The sequence below is a fragment of the Leptonychotes weddellii genome, chromosome 6 (genome assembly GCF_054177405.1).
Source record: "Leptonychotes weddellii isolate Sample4059 chromosome 6, ASM5417740v2, whole genome shotgun sequence".
NCBI classification, from domain to species: domain Eukaryota; kingdom Metazoa; phylum Chordata; class Mammalia; order Carnivora; family Phocidae; genus Leptonychotes; species Leptonychotes weddellii.
This window is the reverse complement of record NC_138374.1, coordinates 103,283,192-103,303,548: the sequence shown is the minus strand read 5'-3', so window position 1 is coordinate 103,303,548 and position 20,357 is coordinate 103,283,192. Positions and strand designations below refer to the sequence as shown.

The 20,357-nt window shown below is 44.9% G+C and overlaps 1 protein-coding gene across 6 annotated transcripts in view; it reads left to right on the top strand.

The window, feature by feature from the left end:
- The window catches only part of PROX1 (prospero homeobox 1), a 57,643-nt gene that overhangs the window by 25,278 nt on the left and 12,008 nt on the right, over positions 1–20,357 (top strand). For 5 of the 6 annotated variants that reach the window (XM_081824810.1, XM_081824809.1, XM_081824812.1 and 2 more), the window contains one exon: positions 3,036–3,230. In XM_081824810.1, coding sequence (XP_081680936.1) covers positions 3,036–3,230 — 195 coding nt within the window. Of the gene's footprint in view, positions 1–3,035; positions 3,231–9,895; positions 15,240–20,357 lie in introns of those variants that run through there. The other variant, XM_081824814.1, reaches the window with a different exon arrangement.

The following is a 20,357-nucleotide window of genomic DNA, read 5'->3' as shown; positions in this document are numbered from 1 at the left end:
TATCAACTAATAACTCTTAGACCACTAACTACAACAGATTCAGTGTCATTTTAGCTTTGAAGAACAGACGCTCACAGCTTTTCAAGCCGGCAGTGTTAAATGATGTATCTCATTCCCTCCACCCCTTGAGTCAACTGCTGCCTAGCCAGATTAAGGTGTCAGATTGATTTGTTTTATACATCTTTTGACCATGCTCATTGAATATTTAGGAAGTTTCTTCAGCCCATATTGAGGCTGAGATGTCCCGTGGGAAGCATTAATCAAAGTCACAGAGACTCACACACTGTGGAAACACAGCCTCTTTATTGTAGCGATTAGTTTTTGCAGTAACACATTAACACACTACAGAGCTTTCCTTTATAGAACAATTGATCCTTTTCTTGTAAGCCACTACAGAACGGGGGGGAAATTAACTCTTTAAAGTTTAACACTTTTTCTCCCCCAGTGTGAATATCTGGAAAAGAGGGGGGGCCTGCCTCTGCTTTTCGCCAGCAACTAAAAACAACAAATTTCAGTGCACTTCTGGTGGAGGGAAACCCAGTTCTCCAAGCTGTTGTGCTGGTCATTTCGCTTGTCTTATGTCGGGGGAGTCTGTTGTTTTTGCCCATTCTTTCTCTCTGGTATTTCCATTCTGTAACAATAAGCTTTAAATCTCCCTTTATGTCCCATTCCTAAATAATGGCAAGTGCACTTACTTTTTTGTCCTCCCCCATTAGGTCATTCATGACCATTCTAGAAAAAAAAAATACCCTTCTATTTTTTTCCTCTACAGTACTCTTGTCCATAGGAGACAATGTCTTGTAACAATGCAGAAGCCTAATCTCCATGTCAAAGCAATTTTCATTCCCCAGTGCACAGCCTGCTATCATTTTGTAATGTTTTGTTTCTTATTCTAAAAGAATTAAAAAGGAACAGTAAGCCGTCACGGGGGCCTGTAGTCCTTATCTCAGTGTCTGGAAATTTGGACAGTGTATTTTACTGCTGAGATAAAATGGAAAGAACTCCAAGTTCAGCAAATCGTAATGGGTTTAAGTTCTATTGAAATCGGCAACCAGAAGATCAGATAACGGGGGTCCTTCAGTTGTCTTTTTAATCGGGTTCCCCGCAAGGCTGAATAGAGACAGAGCAGACACACAGAGTGAAAATATAATTCTTGGATAGGTTAAGTACATGTTTGAACTCTTGCAAGCAGAAGCGATTTGCTGATGACTTAATCATTTTCTGGTCAATTATCTGTAAGGGCCCTTGCAACTCCATGGCAATTATGATGCAAGTTGGCCTTTTGGGAGAAACACCAGTCTCCCTGCTTCTGTTTCCTTGTTCCGTCCATTCTCTGCCATAAATTTTCATTCATTTATTATCTTTGCTAGTACAGAAACAACTTTCTGTGTAGTAATTACAGCCCCAATACACACTTTAGCTGTCATCTTGTTGGGAGTCTGGATGTTCTCATGGCCAGTGTTTGATAAGTGGTCTTTGTTGATTTTTGATGAATGTACATCTTTTTCTGGGGGCCCAGGGAAGGGAATACCTGTGATGACAAAAGGCAGGGGGTTGTCTGTCAGCCCGCCTGATATAAAGCTATGGATTTATTGGTTTTGACTTGGCAAGTTGAGATGCATCTGTCCTTTACCGCAAACAGAGGACTGTCAATAAGAATGGTATCATTTGCAGTGAATCCAGGAAGACATCTTCATTTAAAAGGTCATCAGGAAACCTTGGTAAACAAAGTTTTAAAGCCTAATCATGTTACGGTAACTTGGCATTTAAAAAAAAAAATGTAATAAAGTTTCTGTCTAGGCCGTCTGTGTACTCTGTCTTAACCACACCTTCCAAACAGCATCGACTCCAACAGAAAGGGGCGTGGGTCTTACCCAATGCTGGCTGTAGGAAGTGTACGAAGAGGCACGGCAGCCTGGCCAGACAGATGTGAGTACCGTGTGCAAACAGAAAGTGGAGTCACAGCTGGATGGCCATGGGGATCACCCATTACCAAAAAATAAGCAAATGCCAGATTCCTCCCCTTCTGTGTGAAAGCTGTTTTCCAGCATTGCACGAGGCCGCCATGTGATGACACAAATTCTCATTAAAAAAAAAAAAAAAGGAAATCATGCTAGTGGTGAAGTCGCGTGGCTCACCCTCTCTGGTGCAGGTTTCGCCTGCTATCCAAAAGTAGAAGGGTTCCTGTGAAACCTGTCATAAGCCGAAATGGCAGAAAGCGAAGAAGCAATTACCGTCAATTTATATGGAAAAAGTGTTGAGCATTCCCAGACCTGAAAAAATAACCTCTCTTAGACTTTTCTGATACCCTAGGACACATCTCGATAACAGATGCACAAAATAAATCAAGATAAAGCACAGATGCTCACAGACACAGTGCAAAGCCATGGCGGCATGATGCTGAGATGCTGAGCCTGGTTCCTGGGGAAGGAGCTTGGTTGGGCCACTGTTGCTGCTCGGGGAGCATGCTCCCTCCCTAATGGCTCGCTGCAAAGCAAATGCTGAACACTATTTTCCCTTGTCGCTTTGTTTCTGAAAAGCAAATATCCTCTTGGGATCTCTTTCAGTTAGTGAAACCAGGTACCAATGTAGGTCTTTTCATAAAAGCAAAATGGTGGAACGTGAACTTTTGAAAAGCAGGGGAAGCTGTACTTGAAAGTAACAACTCTTCCCAGCACTCTGTGGCTTGAATGCATTTCCATAAAGAAGTATACAAATGCTGTTTTTTCCATTGAAAGATGAAGAACGGTGTTTAGAATGAGATATTCAGCTTCTTAAGGAAAATCAGATTTAGAATGTGAGTTTTCCATTTGAAATGTGGAGGGTTGGGAAGTGATTTCCATTGCTGATAGGTTTTATAATCTCTTATAAATGTATTACTGCTTTTACCCCTCTTGCCACCATTTTGGTGGAATCAAAAACATACTCTGTCCAAGTAAGGAGGAGAGAAGAACTTTAAAAAGACTTCAGATGCTTAAAGAATAAATGAAGAAAATGGCCATGTTCTTATCCTTTCCAACATTTAAATTTGACAGTTCAACAGATGCATTACCTCTCAGCTCATCAAGTGGTTTAGCAATTTCCGTGAGTTTTACTACATTCAGATGGAGAAGTATGCGCGTCAAGCCATCAACGATGGAGTCACCAGCACCGAAGAGCTGTCTATAACCAGAGACTGTGAGCTGTACAGGGCTCTGAACATGCACTACAATAAAGCAAATGACTTTGAGGTAGGAACTCATCTTTATTGTTTGGTCCTCTCCCTTTTCTTTTTTTAAAAAAAAAATTTATTTTCTTTACCAATGTCCCCAAATCTGTTTTAGTCTTGTTATCTCACACGAGCATCCCGCGCAATAGGGTAAGAGGTAGAGCGGCAAGGAGGAGCCCCCGCTCTATGGGAAGAGTCACGGGGGACTGACCCACTCCTACGTCCTTTCCCATTCCCCAGCTCTGCTGCTTGCCTGAAGACCCATGGGCCACAGAAAAGGGAACTGGAGAATTCAGAGAAAATTGCAGCAAGGACCCCACACACAGTGACTCCCTTTCCAGAGAAGAGGTCCCCACTCTAACAGGCCTTTTTGCTACTTAGGTTCTGGCATGTTGACTGAGCTGACATAGGCTATGTGCAATGATCGCTGCAAAAGTTGCTTTCTAAAAAAGTCTAGAAAGGTGGATGGGGGAGTGATGCCGTGGTTTCTACTTTAATCAGCATTTATTTCCTTTATGGAAGAAATGGTATGAGAATTTACTAAGTACGTATTGTAAGAGAGCCATCAACATATTTTTATGGTTTTGTTTCTGTTTTTGTTCTTTTGCGGGGAGAGCCTAGGATGTTTATCTCGCATATGTGTAGCTTCACAAGCATGCCGCGATTTGTTCATACACCCTCACACACACCGTCACACACACACACACACGTATATCTACAACATGCATATTCTAGATACACACAAAGCAGTATAGACGATTCCCAGAAAGCAATAGCTACAGAACAATGAAAGATGCGTGGCTATGAGTAAGGCGTTTCTTTACTGGCTAATGCTGTGCCTCAGCAAACATTTTTCATTGCAACGTGATGACTGTATAAGACAACACTAGCGAATCTCCCAGTCCTCACAAAGGCATTTTGCTGAGCCCTGCTGGATGAGGCAACAATAGTTAGAGGTGAGAATGTGGCAGGGTTCTGCAGGCTGAACCCCTGGTGGTGAGTGTAGACAGGTGGTGGGTAGCTTGACCACGTTAGTCCTTTTCTTGTGTTATCTTGAGGATAGGAATGTTCTTTTCCCCCCATCTGCTCCTACAGGGGACCTTATGTTAATACTCATGCTTTCCTCATGTAGATAGGCACCCAGAAACACCCAGGAAGTTGGCAACTTCAAAGGAAGAGAAGGACATCTTGGTCTATACTTCTCGATGAAAGGGACCTGCCCATTCCTTTTGGGGCCATTCTTCCACTTTTTTTGGCAGCGCAGATCAGTGATGGTGGCTGGTCAAGCACCAAAGGTGGAAACTTAGCCATGGGGAGGTCATGGTTTTCCCTTGAAAGTTTGAACGGTTCTACTGCAAGCCAATTTCTCTTTGTTATCCAAGACGAATATGTGTTTCTTGTCAAAGGTGTTATGAGCCAAGTTTCTCTTTGGCTGTTTGAACACATTAAAAGCGGGGATCCTTCTTGTTTTGCTTCACCATTGTAAAGTCTCTGTGTTTAAAGTCTGTTGTAAGACAGCACTGGTTTACCGTCGTGACAGAACTCTCTAGCAGAATTTCCCCTAGAGCTGGAGAATAGGATTATGGCTAGCCATTTTAAAGAAATCTTATGAAGACTTTCATTTCTTTTTCTCCCCCTTTCTGATAAGTCTGTTGCTCTAAACTTTACCCGGAGAGAATTCAACTGTGTACTAGTGAACTCTTTAGAGCTGATAACGGCAAATATTTGTTTGGCGGCGTGCGTCAAGCTTCCTAAAAGAATTGCCCAAGATTCACTCGATGAGTTCTGCATTTCTGGCTGTGTAATATTCTCGAGAGAACAAATCCTTACGGTGCACATTAGGAGTTTTAGGGTTCTTAAACCTTACCTGGTTGGAATTTAATCCCCTGCTCACAGCACAAGGGCCAAAATGACACAAGCAGGGATGGCTGGCACCAAGAGGTACCCAACAAGCTGCTCCATTTAGCATCATCTAAATCCTCCTTTAATATGATTAACATCTGATATTTCTCTCTTTGTGAATCATATCCACTTCCAGCCAGGACACCTCTCCTTTATCTGCAGTGTCTATTTTAAGACTGCTTCAGTGCAAGGAGTATGGGGCCTGGGGAGCAGTTTTGTCACTGCTCATGTGACTTCAGACAAGTTATTGGTCTATTCTGGGTCTTTTCCTTCTTCAGTAAAAAACCTAGGATCCTTCCGGAAATGTGGTAAGACATAAAGCAGGAACATGGATTCTGGGCTGTTCCCTCCACTCACACATATGCACATACGCATACACACATGCCCTCCGCCCCAGACAAGCACTAAATAGCTTTTCATTTCGCCTCCCAGTTGGGCGCAGAAGCTTCAGATAAGATGATCCCTTCTTTTCTGTGCCTTTGTGCATGGAGGTCAGTGCTTAAGTGAGATGCTTAAAAAGCCACTGGTCTTATCCGTGTAGCTTGACCACTGCGGGCCGTGGCCCACGAGCCACAAGTAGACCCGGCACCTCGAGCTGAATATCTCAGCTGATACTGTGTGTCCTGCTTGACTTTTATATTTAGGCTTCTCCTCTTAAGATCAAGTAAAGTGAATCTGTAGTCTGATAGGAGCAAGTGAAGAGGATGGCCAAGTAGAGAACTGTACACCTTGGGGTTTTTGGGTTTTTTTTTCTAATTTTTAAACAGGGATGAAGCATGGTAGAGAGGTTTTGAAGTTATGGCTACATGTTGCCCAAAGATCCAGTCAGTTTAAAGGACTATATATTCACCCAGTTGAGTATTAGCTGGTCAAATAATAAAACAGCTTATTGATGGCATTTTTAAATTTCTCAATCAGTTGTTTGCAACAGTAACAAAATAGCTAACGTTTATTGGCTGTCCTATACAGTCCTGGGCACTCTTCTAAGTGTTTTACGCGTATTAACTTATTTAGTGTGAGCAATAATAATGCTGTGGGTGTTAATAGAAGAAAAAGTTTAGTCTGCCTAAAGCTTTCTACTATTTTTTAAGTAATTCTAAACTGGTGGGAACAGGTAGAACCAGGGAAAGAGAGAATGAAGCTAACGCTTTCCTTCCTTCCTTCTTTCTCTTCTGCTGCTTGTCTTTTTTTCAGCTTTCTGCTCTGTCTCTGCCTCTGTCATAAGCTTCCTGGTGGCACCTCTGTCACTGCTTAGCCCCACCCCCCTCCAGCCCCTGCTGCTCATGGCTCTCAAGGCCAGAGTGGTTGCTGACCCCTGGCCTACAGGAAAATAAAGCAGATGGGGAAGGTTTATCACTAGCGAGGAGGGAGTGGCTTGAATCTCTCTCCTCCTCTGGACCCCGCGTTTCCTGGCCTTTATGAGTCAGGACCTTCTAAGTGACAGGAGGGCTTGTTCTGCCTTTTGTATCAGTTTACACAATGGCCAAGATTCTTGGCACAGCACTCAGACTTAGTGTGGTGAGAGCTTGAGAAGACCCAGGGGAAGGGGGAGAAGACCCAGACGGGGGAGGGGCCTGCACGCCACCGTCAATCTGTGCTGGAGGAAAAAAAGTTGGCCACCTCACACGGGGTGGGGCATCTGGCTTCTGAAGGTGAGTGTGCGAAGGTGTGCAGGAGAGGGGTGTTTAATTACAGGCTGCATCTTTCACTACTTCTCACGTTTAATGAGATTGGCAACAATAAATTTGTCTTTCCAGGTGTTATGGTATATATTTCCATGCTTCATTCTCACTTCCCTTTGAAGAGGTTCCAGAATTTTTTTTATGGGGAGGGGAAGAAGGGTTGGGATCCCTTCCCAGTTTTTAAATCATACTGATACTTCTGACTTTAGGGGCAGAGGAGTTGAGTTGGATTTTATTACTTTTTTGTTTCCCTCACAACTGTGACAGGAAGGAAGGTAATGATGGCTGTCAGTTTCCAAGGCTGCCCTGCACGCTCCCTGTCCTTCTCCAGTACCAAGAGAGGAGGTGGCTTTTGCCCCTCGGTGCTCAGCCAGCATCCCTCCCAGGCCTACGAGTGGTAGCCATTTATCAGCAGGCAGGGTCCCCGTGCCCTGTAAGAGTGCCCAGCCCCCACTGCCCTCCCTCAAGAGCCAGGTGTGGGGAGGGGAGGCTGAGAAAGAAACAGAATGGGGAACTTGACTCATCGATTAGCGGACTCGTACAGACCATCTCCTAAGGCACTGACCTCCCACCGAGCAGATGCTCCATCACAGAGCCTGTGGCTCAACTCTTTTCCAGGAGTCACATGACCCGCAAGAAGGGTAGTTCTGCAGACCCACTTCTGCACTGTTGAAAGAGAAAATCAAAATGCAGCACCCCTCGCCCCCCACCCCCACCGGAGACACTGAAATACACGTGCTAAACACATTCTCTCCAGCCCGCCTGCTCCCCCCCCCAACCCTCCCGCTTCCCACACAACCCACGTTGAAGAAGATTTAATGTATTTGGAAATCTTTCATTCACATTGTCACCGCTTTGAAGAAAAATGAGGACAGGTGGATTTAGGAAGCGCTTCCCTCCTCTCCAAATAGATACTTAAATATGAGTGATCATTTGGGAAACTGGCACATGAGTGAAACCCTTTTACTGCCGTTGCAGTCTTTGGGCCTCCGAGCTGCTGAGCCATTTGAGTGATCACATGACACACACCCTTGGTGGGCGGCGAGGAGGGAAAGAGACTCTTACCATTTCTTCCCCTGCCAGTCCCCCCACTGACAAGCCAAATTGATCTTTTAAGAGACTAAATGAATGTTCTGTAAATATATGTACACACATGGCTGTCTGGGAACCTATTCCTGTGCAGAATGATGTCCTGAAGTATGAGGGAGAGAAGTGTAAAGAGGCCGGCTTCGAGGTGGGCTGGAAGGGGTGGGGGCTGGGGGGCGGTGGGGATGGCGGGCAGAGGCAGGACTGTGCATGCACGGAGCCTCATTTTTGCCCCACCGTCCTTTAGGGATTCAAGGTGTTGATCAGTATAATGAAGCGGGCCCATTGATTTACCATCTATTTGGTAATGTCCTTGCATTTTTAGCTCCCTGTGTCTTTTTTGTCATTGGGTTACATTCAAGCACAGTAAGATCAGCTTTAAAACCTCCTTACTCAACAGCTTTATTAGTTATAGCATTCCATGACCTTTCTCAACATTCTTAAAGAAAAAGATACAGTGTAACGTCGCTTTACTTTGCTTATTGTCCTTTGTTGGGGTGAACAAAGCATTTTCTACAGTGGCTATAGCACATAATTATACAGCTTTCAATGGCAGTGTCTTGGCACATATCAAAGTTCAGAGAAGCCTTTAGAAAAAAAAAATGTTTTGTGGCAGCCTAGGGAGGGTCTCATCTTTCCTTCAGAAAATAGTTCAAGGCTCTTCTGTCAAGCTTCCCTACTTAGAGCTTTTTCTCCTCCTGCTTCATAAAGTTTAAAGCGGATTCAGTGGAGTTCTATGATCTATTTCCTTTGAAAGATTGTTCCTCAGCACAGAGAGGCCCTTTGACTTCAAGAGTTCACAGATTCATGTCTTTAGGTATCATATGTCTGACCTTATCAGTTACTCCATTTAATGTCGGAGAAAAAGTCTCGACTCTTTGTGTTAGTCTGTTTTGCCTCTATGAAATGATTTGGTGAAAAGACCATCCTTTTTAACACACCACTGAGAGGCCGTTTCTGCTGCAACCTACCCTGTGGCTTTTCTCTCTTTAAAAAAAAAAAAAAAAAAATTGTCCTTGTGTTTTGTGTATGGATGAGTTCACAGTGAGAATAGAATTATACAAGGGCAGACGCACACACAAAAAAAATCTTTTGCTTTCCTCCCTCCCTGCCCCCCCCATGATCTATTGGCTCTCTTGGTGGCTGTACCCCAACAGGAGAAGCCATTTAGCAAACACAGAGGTGGCAGCCGTGATGCTGGGATGGCAGTGGGTTTTCCCTTGCTACGACCTACCCCTAAGGCCTTCATAATTAATTGTCCTTCAGAGATGAGGGAAGTTCAGAGACAGTGTGTGGAGTGATGTCCATTGTCTGACATTCAGTTCTCCTTGCCTCTGCTCTTTATCTTCGTCCCACAAAGGGTTATCAATAGGAGAAAGGGAGCAAGTTCTCTGCAGAGAGCCGCTGGTGGTGGTTGGAGCTTTCGGGGGGATGTTAGCATTGTGTTTGGCCCATCCTGGCTCAAATGTCTGGAGAAGTTCTGACAGCCTTTTGAAAACGAGCCTGTTTATTTCGTCTAGATGAAACAAACTCATTTAGCCACCTAAAGCTTGTTCAAAAGTTGGCGATCCCTTTTCACGTGGCCGATAATATTTTAAATCAAATTTCCTTGGCCTCCTGACCACTCCCGGATTTGATTTCACTGTAATCGTTTGGTTCCTTTTCAGCCGCAGGGCAGAAAATTTAGTGCTCGTTCACTCATTTCTCTTAAGTGTCTCAGTATAAATTTGCAAGAGTAAGTCTTTTTTTGCAAACGCTCTTTTTGGTGAGGCATAGGACTTTGGTTCTTGAAAGTAGATCATTCTCGTTTAAAAATATTGTGTCACCTTCAGTGATTGCCTTAAGCCAATCTTCAGGGCTATTTGGTAACATGACACAAAACCATGCAATCTGTGTGTCCCCCAACCCCTGCTTTTGGCTGAGACACAAACTGAAAGATGCAATGTGGAGACAGCTATTTGAGAAGTAAAGGAGGAGGGCCATTAATGATTATTATACTTCTGTTCCTGTTAAATAGGGTGAAGCCAAGAAAAACAAATATAATTGTTCTTCCAAAGAGCGGTTGAACGGGCACATTAGAAAGGTTTAAGATCCCTGTCGGGTGCACAGTGACGTCGAGGCTGAAGGGAACCATATCTCAAGGAAATCTCTGGGTCTCTCAGAGCAGCTGCTCGCGGATGAAGGGACCCATCACGATGGCCAGAAGTGATTCTGTCCCTGTAGCCTCCTTGAACAACTTTCACCACCGACCTTTTTTGGTCTTTAAAGAGAACCTGTGTATGGGAGTTGACACAACTAATATAGTCATACCAAAAAGGGGGGGTCATGAAAAATTAAAGTTCTTCTTATGAATCTTTCATCAGAAGCAATGAAAAGGGGCACGAGTGTAGTCTCAGTCCTTTGTGCTGCAAGCTCTTCTTCCGGGCTCTGGGCTGTTGTTCTCGCAGCTCCTCAAACAGACTTTCACTTTCAAACTGACAGAAGTCACTTAGAAGCCAGCCAGCTGTACTAATACACCCACCTTAGCGGGCGGGAGCCGCGGCAGGTGCCGAGCCCTCCGACAGACCTGGTTTCAGATGGGCGGGGGCCGCTTCCTCCCGCCTGCCTGCTACCCGTGCCCTCGTGCCAAGGGGGGGTGCCATGCGTGACCCCCGGCCCCCCGCAGGCGCCCCCAGATTTTTCTTGTCTTCCCTTTACAGCCGGAAACACGGACGTCCGTGATCATATTGATACCTCAGGTGGGATGGCCAGGGCCCAGTTCGAGAAAAGTCTGAGCACAGAACTTGGCAGAAGACAGAGGGAGTTTGTCTCAAAGCTCCCTTCTTCCATTTCCGCCTTGCTTCTCTTTATTCAGCCTTTTTTTTTTTTTTTCCTTCCTGCCAGTCTGAAGCTCTCGTAAGCTTTTCAGATTGCTGCTGCCTCCTCCTCGGGAGGAACTTGGGTCGGATGAGATACCTCCACCGGCGGTGGGGACAAGCCTCCCCCCGCCCCGGGATCGAAGATCCAGCTAGAGACAGCTAGGCTAGGTAGTTCTGCCTGCCTGCCAGGCCTCGGGGCAGCCGCCGCCGTGGGCCGTGGCGAGTCCTCCCTGTGTGTGTGTTACAGCACCCCCCCTCCCCTGTCACCTTGTGTACAGTCTGGTCTGTGACACTGATGGTGATTATGTCATTATTTTGCTCTGGGGGCCCTGGCACATCTGCAGAGCCCAAGCACATCTTCTTTGTTGCGCTGGCAAACATCCCACACCACAAATGCTTCATTAGCCCTGCTGCTGGCCTCCTTGCCAGACGCGAGTGCCCAAGCCCAGGCTTCTTTCTGCTCCGTTCTTTTGTGTCGCTGATGATCGTGTATTCATCTTCCCGGTTCTTCCCCATTTTCCTCGACTTCTGAACTCCAGATGTCCCAGTTTTCTTGCCCAAATCACTCTGAGGTCTACAATGAGAAGCAGGGTGACTCTATGCCTTAACCCATCCCCACCCCTTGCCACCTTCCTACTTCTCCGTTCCCCAGATGGAGAGTGACTTTGAACAGCTCCCCATCACGAGGGCTAACATTTTCAAACCTGCGGTTTGCACAGATACCAGGGGACTGCTCCCAGTGTATGACGGTAGATCGGGCTGGGATGAGGAGTTATTAGATACCGCTTATTGGACGGATGCCTTTCTCCTCCATGCCACTTCTTTCCTCTCCTTGGCTCATTTATTTGCTTTCTACACATTGCCACATTTTACCAATTTTCAGAAAGCAGTTTAAAATGTGAGTGCAGAAAAGATTCTTCATGCTTCGCTGTGCATGTTATGGTCATCTGAAGGTTCTTTTTCTATGAATGGAATCTTCATCTCCACTCTACCCCCTACCAAAGTCCCCTGCCTCCTTCTGCGGCCCTAACCTCCCCAGCCCCCAACAATGACCTATTATTAGATATTTAAAGTGATTAGCACTTGGCTCTTTGGGAAAGGAGCTGAAACGTTTCCCTTAAGTTTTATTCTGTGTATTTCACAGAACCACAGCTTTTGTTAAGGTGTGCTGCTTTCTCCATTAACTGCAGTAAATTTTAGAGTTTAGTATCTTGGGCTGTGATGGGTGCTCCATAATTGGGATGTTTAATTTCCCCTTAAATTTGAACTAATTGGTCTGTGTTACCATACTATGAGTAGCTTCCCCAGTGGAGAGTTTAACCAGTTTTTTATCTCCCAACCACTGCAACATAAGATGTTTGAAATGTCTCTATCTTTGAGTAAAACAGAGATTTTTCGTTTTAAGGATTAAGTTCATATCTTTATGGGAATCAACGGTCAGATCTAGGACAGAGACACCCGTAAGGAATAAAGAAAACTCCCGGCGAGGAATGAGTTGTCGTACGGTACCAGGCCCGAACACTCTCCAGTCCCTGAGCCCCATTCCGAATCTTAGGAACGATCTGGCTGGGAGAGTGAAGGGAGAGGTGGTCAGATCAGTTGGCTACCCGTAGCCCTCCGGCCGGGAGAGACTGGTACCTGTCATTGATGGAATCATTTTCGAAAGACTCAGGATGTCCCCAGAACATTCCCAACCTTTCGTCATTAGCTCATTATGGTTTTATCACCCATGGGTTTATTTAAACCTTTTTTTAAACCTAACTGCATTCTCAGAGTATACCACTCCTCAAGATAATAATTCTCTAAATTTATTACCTGCTGTGAAAATTGCATCTTCTTTTTATGGCTCTTAAAGTGATTTCCCTGGAACTCCAAAGGGATCTCCCTTGTTATAATATCCTGGGATTTGTGAACAGGACTGTGACCATATTCTCCATTTCCTTTCTGATTTTATAGACTTTGATCATTCCTCCCTCTTAATCTTCATCTCTCCAGATTAAGGGGCTCTAATCCTTTTTAAAAGTCTAATCTCATACAGTAAGTGGGCTGCCCCTGATCATTTTCGCTGCCCTTCTGTAATGCGTTTCTGGCATGACTGTGTCTTCCTGAGGGATAGTTGCACTTACCAGACCACGGGACAGAATTCCAGCCATGGGCAGCCACACTATAGTTTGGTGGTTGTACCTCTCTCACACACACCCAATGCGATTTGTTTTGTTTGTCCCAGAAGTTTATCCTCAGAAGTTGGATTTCTTGAGTAACATCTCAGTAGCACTTTTTGGTTAAGATGATCCCCTGAGACGAATTTATGAGCCTCTTGGCAAGTATTCTGGCAAATCTGAATGTGTCTCCAGGACATATCCAGCCAAATAAAAAAAATGGGCAGATCCACCATGCTGTCTGGATGTTTTCAGTGTTTTTGTGGATAAAGTATCAGGGCATTTGATATCATGAAGACATGGCCTTAGTCTTGGGCTTGAGTCTTTAAAATGCTAAAACTAGGGCAAGAAAGCTCTGGCCTCTAAATTATTCTCAGGCAGGAAACAAAATGTTCGCTTTCAAGTAGGTGTTATTTTATATGAAAGCATCACCTTGAAATCTTAAGAAGGAAATCCTTTGGGGAGTCTTTGCAATGTCAGTGGTCCTAAACTAATAATAGTGCAGAACCTAAGAGCATGGATTCTGGAACTGGTCCCTGGGGTCAGATCCCAGCTCTTGAAACCTTGGCAAGTGTCTTACCCTCCCTGTGCTTCAGTTTCCTCGTCTATAAAATGGGGAAAATAATAGCAAGTACCTCACAGAGTTGTCTTGAGAATTAAATGAATATACATGACTGTATTATCACAGAGTAAGTGCTGTATAAGCATTTGCTTTTATTAATTCATAGAGCCAAGTAAAAGTTACCTTGCTGCTGTTATCAGTAGCTCAACGATTGCACCATTTCCTGCTGACCCTAAATAGGCAAACAAACAAATGAGCAAACAGGGAGTTCTCATCAGAATTGGGACAAAGAGTCAGTGCAAAACTGGTTTTAAAAAGAGAAAGTGATTCCTCCTGCCCCAGGTGTGGCTGTAAAAGTGACACCAGCCTGGACCAGCTCCAGGATTCTGGAGTCAGGGGTTCCAGATGAGGAGGGCAGCAATGAGGGGAGGGGGTCTGGCGGAGGGAACACCAGATGAGAGGGTCTGCTTCTGGCCACACCTACCTTGTTGAGCTCTACTTTGCTCACCCGTCAAGTGATAAGATGAAACACAGAGCTTTGTTCTATCTCTGAAATTCTGTGATTCTAGAAGACATTCTGCATTCTTGAAATAAATCCTGGGCACGACGCAAAGCTGTAAGCAGTGACTGTGGAGCCCCTAGGAATCCAGATGGTGTCCATGTGGGGCAGCTTCCACCCTTGTGGCTCTGCTGTGGCTTAATTATCTCATGAAAATCTCTAGGGTACCCATTTTCGTGTTCTCCCAAGGCTCTCTTTGCAGACCTAAATCTCAACAGGGCCCTTGGAGATGTGGCAACTCCCATGCTGGGATTACAGAGACTAATATTTTAAATTCATAAACATTTATTGATTGAATTGGCAAGAGTCATTATACTTGCTGCTCACTTTATGGGTTGGTTTGGCCAGGGCAGCCAAACAACGAGGACATTTGTCCTGAAGGCCTCATGCGAGTGGGTTTTCTAGGAGATGGAACAGAACTGAACAAACTAAGAGAGAGGCTATATACCTGTTCCCACACGTATCCCAGTATGCCATACCTTCACCTGGGCCATCGGCATTTGCGCTATGCATGAACCTCTGTATATAATACAACATCTGCCCTCGTTCAGGACAGAAAGAGTTGTTTCGGATAACTACCTTCACTATTAAGCTGGGTTGGCAGTTTTTGCAAAAGCCACACCACCTTTTCTTCCAAGATGGTGGTAATCTCGATCATGAAAGTCTTTCCCAGTGGGATTTTGTGTGTGTTCATGCGTTTGTGGTTGGTAGGTATCAAGTCCTCACACAAGTCATTAGGATATGTATTTTTCATCTTTTTATGGTCATGGTCCCCAACTTCTGTTTTTTGGGGGGAAGGGGCTACCAAAGCATTTTAAAGTAAAATCTTGTTCTAAAAGTGATTTTTAGTAAAAGGTAGTATGTCGACTGAGAACAAGTGTGGGGGTTGAGTGGCGCTAAAGGCAGAGAAACAACCAGAAGCAGAAGTGGGTAAAGAAGATGAAAGGCCCTGGTTTCAAGGCCACTGTGTTTCCTTTAATATAGAGACAATTGTCAAAGATTTATCATTTTCAGTGGCCTGACAGTATACAAGATAATCTGTATATCGATTCCTGTAATTGCCTTTCGGCAGGGCCCATGCAAGGGCCAATCCCTGACAGCATCCTAAGACTCCCCGCCGCAAACATTACCTCAAGTCCCGTTAGGTGTTGACATGGGTCTAGAGGGCTCCCAAAGGCCCCTGGGGCCTTTCGAGAATCTGTTTCTCCCCTTTTCCAAACCATTTACCTTTCTTAAAAAAGGAACTTCAGAGCCATTCCCAAGCTCTTAGGTTGCTTTGAAATACAGCTCATCGTTCCTTTTGCAAAGGGTAATTGTGGAGGAGAGACCAATAGCATACTCTAGAAACACAAAACAGAATTTCTCTGACAGAACAAAGATTTTTCTAGTCAAAACCAAAAGATGGGACTGAGGCCTTTAATCCCAGTCCTTTCTCAGAGCAGCCCCAATATTATTTGGGATGCATACTCTGTTGTCAGCAGACTGGCGGTCTCTCCCAAGATCTGGTGTTCTCGGAAGCACTCTTTTGATTATCACCCGTACCTCACAGTGCCTTCTCTGGTGCTCGCCATGGGTGATGCTATTCTCATCGTCCTGCCTGAACCCCACTTCCTAACAGTTTCTCCCTGGGCTCCTCACTCACAGGCTCTATCAGCATGAACACAGGGCGCGCAGACTAGTTTCCAGGTTAGCCTAGGCAAAGCTTAATTACGAAGATAACCCTGCTGCAGAAAACAATCACGTAATGCATTCTCGAACGAAACAGGAGTAACTGTGGATTATCTGTGCCCTAGCTTCCTTTCGTGCAATATTGGAGAGTTTATGTCTTGTTGTTTTTGGATAATCTCCCATCCAAGAATGGCACCAAGCTCGGCCCTATTTATTTTACCACCTCACCCAGTAATTGTAGCAAAAGTTAAACTTTAAGCACTATTAGCCTGTCTTGAACTCAGATACCAATGGCACATAATTCGTGGGGCTGCCTTGAAGGGAAGTGAGTGAACACTGCAGCGTGACCAGGACGCTGCTCGTTTTTCCATCCAAATATCGAGCTGATTCATTTGATGTGTTGTGAAGGAGGTACGGATTCCTCCATCTCATACGTTTGAATGCTTCCTGGCAGGAACGTTCCTAATGAAAAGCTCCTCATCAAGGCAGAGAAGGACTGAAGTCTTCCTGGGCCTTGATGATCTCTGGGTGTGGTTTCACTCTATTCCCACAGACATGGGCAACCTTCCGTGCATCTGAGGAATGGCGTGACATTGCAGGTTGAAGTTGGGTGAATCAATCCCAGCTACCCTGCAAGAACAAGCAGTGTGCTGACCCAGTGAGGCACACAGGATTAGTGAAGAATGAAAGCGCATTTGGGAACGTTGTTAGCCCTCAAGTTTGGCTAAAAGCAGAAGTTGGCAAACTATGGCATTTGGGCCAGATCTGGCCCTCAGCCTGTTTTTTATGACTCTGAGCTCAGAATGGTTTTTATATTTTTAATAAGTTGTAAACAAGAAGAAGAATGTGCAACAGAGACAGAATGTGGCCCACAAAGTCTATGTATTTACTATCTAGCCCTTTACAGAAAAAGTTTGCCAACCCCTGGCTCAGATTGCTTCGCTCTTTTGGAGAACATGGACTCTCTCCAAGTCCTGAGGTTCCAAAACTCCATGATTCTTTGATGAAATAGTCCTGGTCCAGGTCTTACCTGAATAGCCTACCAGATGCATAATTTCAGCAGGAGCTTCCAGTTATGTTTAAGATCTAAGAGTATTTTCAACGCATCCTGGGGGCAAAGAGATAAGGAAAGTATTAGATTTTCGTTTTTAATACTTTTTCCCTGATTTTCTTCTTGTTGAATTTTATTTGTTCATTTGTTTTGTCTGTTTAAACTTGGAGTCGCTCTTTGAAACGTGTGCAGAGTTCGGGAGGGAAGGAACATTTACTCCATCACCACAAATAACGTGACAATCATTGTGTTTCCTGACACATATACCACCAAGACTCCCAAACATGAGCAAATAAACTAGCCATTTTAATCATATTTGGTGAACCAAATTTCAGCACCACAAAATAATTTTGACAGTGTCGTAGAGTGTATTATAATGACATTTGCCATTCTGTTCCCGGCAAGCTAGTTAAGTACCTCCTTTTCTGGGGCTATGGGAGAGATGGTTTTATTTCTCTTGGTATCTCTACACAGAGTTACCAATGGAATGTTTATACAGTTTAAAAAGCATACACACATTATTAGCAGGTCAAGTAGATGTTAAGACATTCCTTTTTATTCCTGAAAGTCACAATCAGTCAAAATGCACCATCCAAGCACCTTTCTTTCTTTTTTTTTTAAAGATTTTATTTATTTATTGGACAGAGAGAGAGAGATAGCGAAAGCAGGAACAGAAGCAAGGGGAGTGGGAGAGGGAGAAGCAGGCTTCCGCCCGAGCAGGGAGCCCAATACGGGGCTCGATCTCAGGACCCTGGGATCGTGACCTGAGCCGAAGGCAGACGCTTAACGACTGAGCCACCCAGGTGCCCCCAAGCACATTGCTTGATCATCACTTGATGTTTTTTTTGTTGTTGTTGTTGTTTTAAAGATTTTATTTATTTATTTGAGAGAGAGAGAATGAGAGAGAGCACATGAGAGGGGGGAGGGTCAGAGGGAGAAGCGGACTCCCCGCTGAGCAGGGAGCCCGATGTGGGACTCGACCCAGGGACTCCAGGATCATGACCTGAGCTGAAGGCAGTCGCTTAACCAACTGAGCCACCCAGGCGCCCTCTTTTTTTTTTTTTTTTTAAAGCATCACTTGATGTTTTTATCAACACATACATAATCAACATCTTAGAGGTGTAGAAATTTTATTGTGCATTCTGTATTTTCTAAATAGCCTCTTTTAAGAGAGAAAGACTCAGTTTAGGTGAGGAAACAAAGCAAGCACTCAGGGAGTGCCTCAGCCCTTCCTCCAGGCTGCTGTCAGAGAAGCCCACGGGAGGGGTGATGGCCTGCTGCATCCTGAGCCCCTCACTGCCCATGCTACGGACCAAAGTCCACCTCCCCTGATGCTTTTTCTTGGAGCTCCACTCTCTGTTCAAGGTAGATCCTTAGCCTTCCTCCTTGCACTTTCCACGTGACTTTCCATTCTTTTTACTACGCTTCCTCCAATGGGGCCATGTCCACCATGTCCTCTCTGGTGGTTCCTCTACCGGCATTTCTACGGACTGGTATGGCCCCGGAGGATGCCAGGCGGGTTCCCTTGGAAGTTTTCCTGCCACAAGCTCAATGTATGTCCCTGCCACAGCAACAGACGGGGAGACATGCTTTCCTTTTGCCACTTTTTCTAATTATCCCTGCAGCTCATTCAGTCTGGCTGGGAGCAACCTGGGGGCCGTTGTGTGGGTCTCCCTCCCACTCTGTCCCCACCCCCGCCCCTGGCACATTAACATGACATTGCGTGGTGTGCACAGAACGGGAGCAGCTTCCACCAGCTGAAACCTCTGATCCCAAACCCACCAGAGAGTTTGGCTTTTGGATTTTGGCAAGAAGGCCTGTTGCCCATCAGGTCAGCATGAATAAAGATTTCTTTCTTCCTTTCTTTTTTAAAGTCAAGCACCAACTGACACTGCCCCCCCCACCCCCCCCACCAAGCTCCCTTTCTCAAGACAATTTAACCCCTTCTCCCAAGTACATTTTTTTTTTCCTGAATGCATGGGATTTTGTTTTATTCTTTTCCTGTGAGACAACCAAGAAATCTACTATATGTAGAATCTGAAAGCCAAATCAATTCTAAGCCATCTTATCATTTTTAAAGTATGTTTATCCAGCTTTGCAGTAGGAACAAGCAGACTGTTTGAAGGCCACATACTTTTCAAACCTTGGTTGCAACACGTTTGCCCCGTTTTGAAACTGTCTTTATCTAGCCGAGAAAACGAAAATCTATTTGACAAAGTGGCACTCTGGCCAGTTTATCTTGCAATATGGCTTTAGCTCACTGAGTCTATTGATTTCCTTAAATTAATGTTTACAGAATGCTACTGAATTTTGCTCAACAGAACATTGTTCTTTTGAAGGTTTGTAAAAAAAAAAATGATACAGACTGTTATCGCCATGTGTTCCTTTGCTTAGAGGAAACATGGGTTTTGTTTTTGTTTTTGTTTTATTGTGTTTTTTGTTTTGTTTTGGTTTGGTTTTGGGGTTTTTTTGTGTGTGTGTTTTTTTGTTTGTTTTGTTTTTAAGGACAGCCTTGAACTATAGCCACTTCCTATAAGCATTTACTCTTCACGTATCTAAGTAGCAAAACATGTTACTAGGGCATTGAGCCTGCTCTTAGGCCTAAAACGGCATGCTGATCCAGTCCTGTACGGTCCCCAAAAGCTGAATGCCACTTGGAGCATCAGAGTGAAAGAGTCTTTAGTCCAGTTGCTGCCACAGAATCTTCCTCTGCCTCCCTTGGTATAACCTGGCAGGCGTTGGCAAGTGGCTTTGCAACCAGTGCTCCCCAGATAACGCCAGGCCTTCCAAACGTAGGTGTGAGCATCCTAATAAAATTTAAATGCCATGTAGCCATTTGGTGGGAACTCTAAATATAATACCTCGTTCTTTGACCGTGGCACTCAGCGATTAATACACAAAACCTAATCTCTAGTGACGATTTTAAAACTGGACTTCCCAGGGAAGCCCCCGTGGCCCTTTAGGCCTGACAGGGATTCAGATGACAGTCACGAAGTGATTGAAGTAAAACTTAGGAAATACAAAGCAACTTTCTCAACTTGTTGACTCAGCCAATAAAATTGCTCAAGCAAACATACTCAAAGCATCTCTCAAAATACTGCCTTGTACACATTTACCTATCACAGTGAAACACTTCCCAGGAATTGGACTCTTCTTTAAAGGTTCAAAGCATCACCTTACATTCGGGGGGATATTTTATGCTTCCCAAAGCCCACCGCTGTTTGCTTTCCCACCGGATTCTTCTTCCCCGCAGCGACGGGTTGGCGGGACACAATCCCACAATGCACTTCGCGCAGCATCCGGCGCCAGGTCTTCCTTCCGGGCCGGTTAGTCCCCGGGCCAGCACATAGGGTAACCGCGTGCCTGGCTGCGAGGGAGACCCTTCGTAACAGCATCTTGTAACCATATTTGATAGCTCCAGGTTTCCTCCTCTGCCTCTGACGGGAAAATTCAGTGAGAATGAGACAGTGGAGGGGAGCCGCAATATCGTATCTGTCCTTGCCTGTTCATCTGATAATCTCTTTGAGGAGTTCCTAAAGGATCTGAGTTTATCCATTTAAGTCCACTGCGTCTGCAGTGTAAGTCCCCAGCTTGTGCCACTGCTGTCAGGAGCTCTGTCTCT